At 41.1% G+C, this 7,050-nt stretch overlaps 1 protein-coding gene across 2 annotated transcripts in view; it reads left to right on the forward strand.

The window, feature by feature from the left end:
* pax3b (paired box 3b) overlaps positions 1–6,847 on the forward strand; it is a gene marked incomplete at its 5' end in the record, with an annotated part of 26,601 nt that extends 19,754 nt beyond the window's left edge. For both annotated transcript variants that reach the window (XM_080025168.1, XM_080025169.1), the window contains 2 exons: positions 2,555–2,834; positions 6,560–6,847. In XM_080025168.1, the coding sequence (XP_079881294.1) occupies positions 2,555–2,834; positions 6,560–6,594 (315 nt within the window). In that variant the 3' untranslated portion in view covers positions 6,595–6,847. The remainder of the gene's footprint in view (positions 1–2,554; positions 2,835–6,559) is intronic.
* Positions 6,848–7,050: the final 203 nt, after the last annotated feature.

A 7,050-nucleotide genomic window follows, 5' to 3' on the forward strand; every position in this document is an offset into this window, starting at 1 on the left:
CCCCAAGGGAAGCTCCTCGTGATTGCATTCTTTAAATGTTTGCCTCCGCATTCCCCCATGTGAAAGCAAAGGTTCTAATTTATTTGTGTATATTTCATACAGCGGGGAAGGAATGTGCCGTCTCTCCACCCCCCCCCCCCCCCCATCCAGACATTCTTCCCTGCTAACTCCTGGACACTCTGGTTTAGGCCGCTGGCAAAAACAGTGCTCCAATATGAAACAACATGGATAGGCCAGCTAGCAGCCATCGCACGAGGCAGAGAGAGTTTCAGCAGAGAGAGAGAGAAAGAGAGGGATGATGGTTAGCGGTTTGGATAAATAGATAAAAGAGAAAAGCATGCACAGAAAAGTCACCAAAACAAGCATCCGTCCCTCGAAGGAGTATGGATTCTGTTCTCACATAACACCAAAATGTTTATTTAAAAACGTATGGAACTTTTTGATACTAAAACGTGATAAGAAAAATGATGGTAAGGTAGCTGAAGCCCTAATTAGCTCGAGAGTAATAGAAAACCAAAACCTTGAAAATACTTTTTTAAAGAGATTGGTTAGATATAGCCTATCATATAGGACTAAGGCTCCAATGTTGTATCTATACAGTTCACTGATAAATACATGTAATACATTCTACTTATATATCAGTCTCAAATAAAATTAGCCTGACATTATAAGTGTAATGTTTTTGTTCCCTGTAACCATAAAGTATGAAACAATGTCGTTGTTACTACATGTATTCCGGCAAAGTCACTGCTGTGCTGACAGAGTTGTGCTGAAACAGAAAGGCATTCGCTGGTAAAAAAATGAAAAGTAAAAAGGTACCGTTTATCAAATGCAGTATAGTACCTTTTCAAATATGTTTTCAGTACGGTTCACCATACACGACTAGCCTGTGGCTTGCTTTAAGGCAAAGCACTGCTCTCTTTTTCTCGTTTGAACCAAACGCAGGTTAATTTTTTAGGAAAATGTTACCGGGGCATGAGAGGAAACATAACTCCCCTCTCCAAATCAACATGGACTCCTCCATTCACCTCCCCTACTTGGGAAATGATTTAAGCAGGACCATGTGTGTGTGTGGATGTAGAATAATATGTCACTTAGAGAGGGGCCGAGAGGACCCAAAGAGCAGCGTACCTGCTTCCTATTAGGACAACTGGTGGAGCCTGGAGGCCTTTGAGAAGGAGGTGGGATATGATACATTTAGAGGTAGCAGCTTGAGTTAAGAGTTTCTTTCACAAGTGATAAAGCCAGTCTCCATTTCTTATTAACGGTTTACCGAGGACTTTGATGACGGACAGGTAAACCCAGCGCGCGTTGAAATGGGGGGAAGGAGTCGGCGGTATCCAGTCTGTTTTGAAACCCTGTTGAAACACTTTGCCCCACGGCTCTTTCCCTTCCTTCTGCTGGCCAAGGAATATTCCCCCCCCAAATTTGATTATCTGGTCGCTAATAAAGACCAGGTCAAGAGCAAACGGATTTCTCAAACTTCAAAATCTATATACTGTGGGGTTGAACGGAACAAGCTCACACAGGCTTCTCTTTTCTCTTATCTCTTATAGATAAGTTATCTTGCGCCATGGCCTTTTTGGAGCAGTGTCAAAAAGGAATTTTAGACTAAGTGAAGCCGTGGATGTGAGACAAATTGTTTAATTCTTCCGTTGTGTTGCTATCTGTGTCTGGGACGGGCTCGCTGGGAGCCTTATCCGCGACAGGGGGATTTTCCATGTATGTCTGAGTGTGTGTGGCTGTGTGTGTGTGTGTGTGTGTGTGTGTGTGTGTGTGTGTGTGTATGTATGTGTGTGTGTGTGTGTGTTTAGAAAGTACAAACACAACTGAAAACATGTCTTCTGGATATGCTGCTCCACCCGCCTGGTCTTATCCATAAACTATTTCCCTCCTTTCTTGCCGTCTAGGGTTACAGCTAATTGCTGAAATTTATTTATTAGAATTAGAATGGTATTATAAGTTTCATAATTTCATTGAAGATGTCTACATAAGCAAAAGAATAAAGAGATAAAGTTAAGGCAAGACACTGCAGGTGTATAGGGTAAGATCATGAAACTTTGCCAGATGATTACTTATATTAAAACTATTTTTTGTATTACAGCGTTTTCAGAAATGTTTCAATAAATATGTACATTTTTAAATATCTAACTTATGCTTTAATTTGCATATTAAAAAAAATCTAGATGTTGGATAAAGCCAGTGTTAACATCTGTATTTCATGTCCATGAATTATTTCAATGTCTAAAGTTTATACAGAACAGATTTTGGAGAAAACCTTTTTTTAAATGTATAAATCAAAAATTAAAGAACAAATGAAAAACGTTTTTTTAAGAAGAAAATGTATCATAAATCGGATAGCTAACAACATATGAACCCTCTGTAATAACCTTCAGAATAGTGCAAAGAAAATGCTGATTGAAAGTTTAGTGGATGTAAGTTGACCTCTGTTGATGAAAGTCGGCCTCTGACAAAATGAAAAAACACACCCCACACTAATGTTACACTCTCTACCCCCTCTCATTCCTTCTTTCTATTCTTTCCTTGCTATCAGGTGATGGGTCTGCTGAACCCAGGCGGCGTGCCTCACCAGCCCCAGAGCGACTACGCCATCTCCCCCCTGACGGGCGGCCTGGAGCCCCCCGTGGGCATGGCCCTCAGCTGCAGCCGGGGCATGGAGCACATCAAGGGGCTGGAGGGTCTGACCAGTGTGCCCTCCATGTCGGCTCTGCCCTCTCTGCCCAGCTCACAGTCCTACTGCCCCACCTCCTACAGCTCCCCGGGCTACACCGTCGACCACGTGGCCTCATACCAGTACGGACAGTACGGACAAAGTAAGGTCAATAGCCTTTTTTTGATCTAGACTTTTTTTTTTTACCTTTTTATATCCACGCCCATAGACCCGCACAAACAAATTCAGTATGTAACCATGATCTTAGCTAACATGATTGAGCGGCAGCAGATAAACAGCAAACGCCAGCAGCGAGTGAAAGCAAAGGAAGGATTGTAAAAGTTAACATTTATAAATATGCTATATAAATCATATAGACTATGCTTCTCCATATTGCTTGTTTAAGACTATGTTAGCAAAGGCTCAACTGCCAGTTATTTGAAAGTGTTCAGGTCATTTAAAGAAGTCAAAGTAACAATAACACTATATAAAATGAACACTGTTCATTTAAACCCATAGTGGAAGTCTTGCAATAAAAGTAGGTACAATTGAAGTAGTATTATGCCAAATTGTGCTTACAGAATAAAAATAATTATTATCCATTATTCCTATCACTTGAACAAAATAAACAAATAAAACATAAATATATATATATATGTATTATAAATGAATAACAATTGGAGCTGGTGGAGCAAATTAAAATAACTTTGTATATTCCTGGAATGTTCAATCTATAACAATGTGTCATGTTTTATAACTGTAGCTGTCAAACAAACGCAGTGGATTGTCAATATTTCCCCTCTAAAAAGCAGCTCAGGAAACCTATGAAGGAGCATTACATAGAAATTCTCGAGTAAAGTACAAGCACTTCAAAATTGAACATAAGTAGAGCACTTATAGAAAATAGTGCTTGACGTAAATGCCTGACCTGCTCTAAAGACCACGGATGATAGATCTTTTGTCATTCTGAATGGTGAAGGGCTGATTAGCGTCATGTATAGATAACTAAAAAACATTCTGAGTACATTTGCTGTCCGAACAATTTGGGCTTCTAATGTAGGTCATTTAGATTCATCACCTTTTTCAAATGGTCTTTTGAAAAAAAAACATTGACGTAGAATAAAGGTGATGGACATTTCAACATTGGTGTTGTTGCATAGGTGGACTCAGCGAATGAATTTAAAAAGTGTCACAGAAGTTGTGTGGCTCTCGCAGTTACAGCCGTGCTTGACATAAGTTTTTACAATCTTAAGCACTTTGACGGCCTTTCCAATTTTCCTAGTGCAAACTGCTGACTGCTTTTACAGTGGCCTTTCACTTCTTTTCAGTGACAGAATTAAGACGCGCACACGTCTGAATCAAGTCAGCCGATGAAGTGTGTATGTGCAATGATCCAGCGTAGCAGTCCGGTGGTGTAAGACGACACATCACTTGTAACCGCAAATCCCCTTGCTTTGGAAAACTAATCAGTTGTTGTGCGGCATGGCTTGTTGAAGGTTTCCAATCACGCAGGGCTCAAGTGTTGGGGTTAATTGTGCGGATCTGATTCCATCTATGAAGCCATCAACTCGGCACTGATTCTCAAATCTGCGGTTGGGGTGCGCTGCATAGTCAGCTCCCATCAGGGTAAAGTGGAGCTCCAGTGGTGTGTGATAGCCCTCGACCGTACTGAGAATACCTACCTGTCCAGGCACTGAGAGGGTCTTTTCACTTCACATTACTGTTACGTTAAGAGTTAAAACCCACTTCAAACAAAATCTCCGCTGAACTTTTGGAAGGCAAACGTCGTTTCCGTCACAGCGTGATTGCAGCGGCCGCCGTTTCCAATTTTAGTCCACAAGGGGGGGGGGGGGGGGGGGGTTTGACCAATCAGGTTCATCCACTGACCTCGTGGCAACCTCCGAGACAAGGCCCTTCAAAGAGCCATGTCTGACGAGCATGTACCTCTGTGAGGCGGCACGTATCAAATGAATACACAACTTAATATCCCAGAGCAGCAAATGTCTAATGAAATATCTCGGTGAAATATCTCAAAGTGAACAGAATAGGGAATTAGGGCGACGCACATAGAAAAAATATAGTGCATGTGGCATCGACGTACGCACACACACACACACACACACACACACACACACACACACACACACACACACACACACACGCACACGCACACACACACACACACACACACACACACACACACACGCTCCATACGCATGCCACCAGGACCTAGCACACGCGCTCACATACACCTCCACAGCGTTACAGGCCCGAGCAGTGCATCTTGATGTGATTAATCAGTGCGACTGGATAGGCGGTGTGCGGTTGGGTTTGGAGCTGCAGAGGAAAGGTCCTTTCTGGGGGCGGACGGATCCTAATAGCCTGTGGCAGGACGGCTATTAGAAACAGGTGCTAGGACTGAGGTCAGCTGGGGAAGCAGTGCTGAATTGTGCCACTCCAGGTTCCAAGGGGAAGAGGCCGGTCCATACAGATGCACATCTTGACGACATGTTAGCTCATTGGACCGGCTCGTGGAAACAACGCTGTTTGTTTTTTATTCAGCTAATGCCTGTGTGTTACTATGCAGGCGTTGCATTGCACCTGTCAATCAGTGTGACCAATTACTGTAGAAATCTTTCTCTTTGGATGATTGGCTGAAAATGTGTAGAACTGTTCAGAGCTCGCCCAGATGACTCAAGTCTTCCACCAACTAGAGGCATTTAATATACAGTCTGTGGGCATAACACACATCAGTGCCAGTGCATCAGACCACAACCCTAATTAGAGTAGCATGACGAGGACTTTTCAAAAGACACTTCATTGTTAATTGTTGTGTTTCCTGGTCTTATACAGCTCAGATACCATACATAGACAGATAGCTAATTGCTTATAAACATGATTTTAACGTGAGAACATGTTACAGTCCACTACAAACAATACCAAATTGCAACACAATTTCATCTACCGGTACTCTGCATCCGTGATTGGTGCTGACTGTATTTGTTTTTCTTCCGACAGCAATTGTCCTCCCTAATAAAAATTATAAAATGAATTTAAATCTATCTTATATTTGGTTGAAGCCAATATAACATACATAATCAATGAATTCATTAACTAAAAGAATGTAAAGCCAATGTCAACAAAACACAAAGGTTAATCAATGCATAAAGACATTTGCAATAAAATCCAACTAGTTTTTGTCACTCTGTCTGTGGTGTATATATATATATGTTTAAATTACACTTGGAGGTAAAAAAAGGTTTAAGTTACATTCTAGAATGAACACAAATATTTAATGTAAAAAATATGATATTTTATAGTCCGTTCAGTATTTTTTAGACCACACTCTTTTAATCTTTACCACTTCTAGGCCAATAAATACATTAAATACTATAGAAATCACTCAGAGGTCCCTCACCAGCATGTTATTGTTAGCAGTGTGGAGGACCATATTCACTGAGAACACAAGAGCGCAGTAAACCAAATATATGACAAATCCACCAAAACAAATGTGGTCAAAATGTTCTGGGCTGTAAGAACATGAGTAGTATGTACCATGTACACTAAATGATGCATGTATCCTATATTATACATTATGTGAGATTCTTCCAGTTTGTCTTTTTTTTTGCTGTATTTGCCGATCTTGCTGCATCCTCACACTGCTGTTCTCACATCTCCCTGCATTGACTTCATACCCCAAACCACGTTTAGCACCCGCTACACTAACAATATCCACATGTTAGCGAAATGGCACATTACAATAACAACACATGTCCAACATGTTTTATATTATGTATATATATTGCAGCTATTTATCTCTTATATCATCTTTCCTTATTTAAACAACTACAAATGTTAACAACAGTTTCATCCTTTTGATTTTTCCAGGTGCCCTTTCTTATCTGAGGCCTGAAATCACCTGATGCTGAGCTTGGGACTCTTCACAGAGGGACATTTGCGTGTACAGCCATGGAGAAAATCTTTTAATATCTGGACCAAATTATTTTGCTACCATTTTACCAGGACACAGTCTCTCTACTATATATGATTCTTTCTTGATGGAGCGATGGACAAAAAAAAGAGAAGAAGGGACCGCAAGAAGGAATATCAGACCAAAAACTGTTTGACCGTGAGCACTGCTGCATCAGTATTGCGGATGAGGTGTCAGTACTTAAAGTGGAGCTCTTACTTTACGGTGCAGTGAAGAGGCACTTTCCACATGTAAATCCAGCGACCAAACACTATTCGTGGACCGTCACGGCCTTTTGAGATGATGCTTGAAAGACCATGTTTACATACAGTATCTTAAAGCTGTAGTGCATAACTGTTTCATATAGTCGATTAAGCCTTTCAGCTCCACAAGAACTCCCTCAGTATAG

Source organism: Ammodytes marinus (genome assembly GCF_949987685.1).
Source record: "Ammodytes marinus genome assembly, chromosome: 3".
NCBI lineage: Eukaryota > Metazoa > Chordata > Actinopteri > Uranoscopiformes > Ammodytidae > Ammodytes > Ammodytes marinus.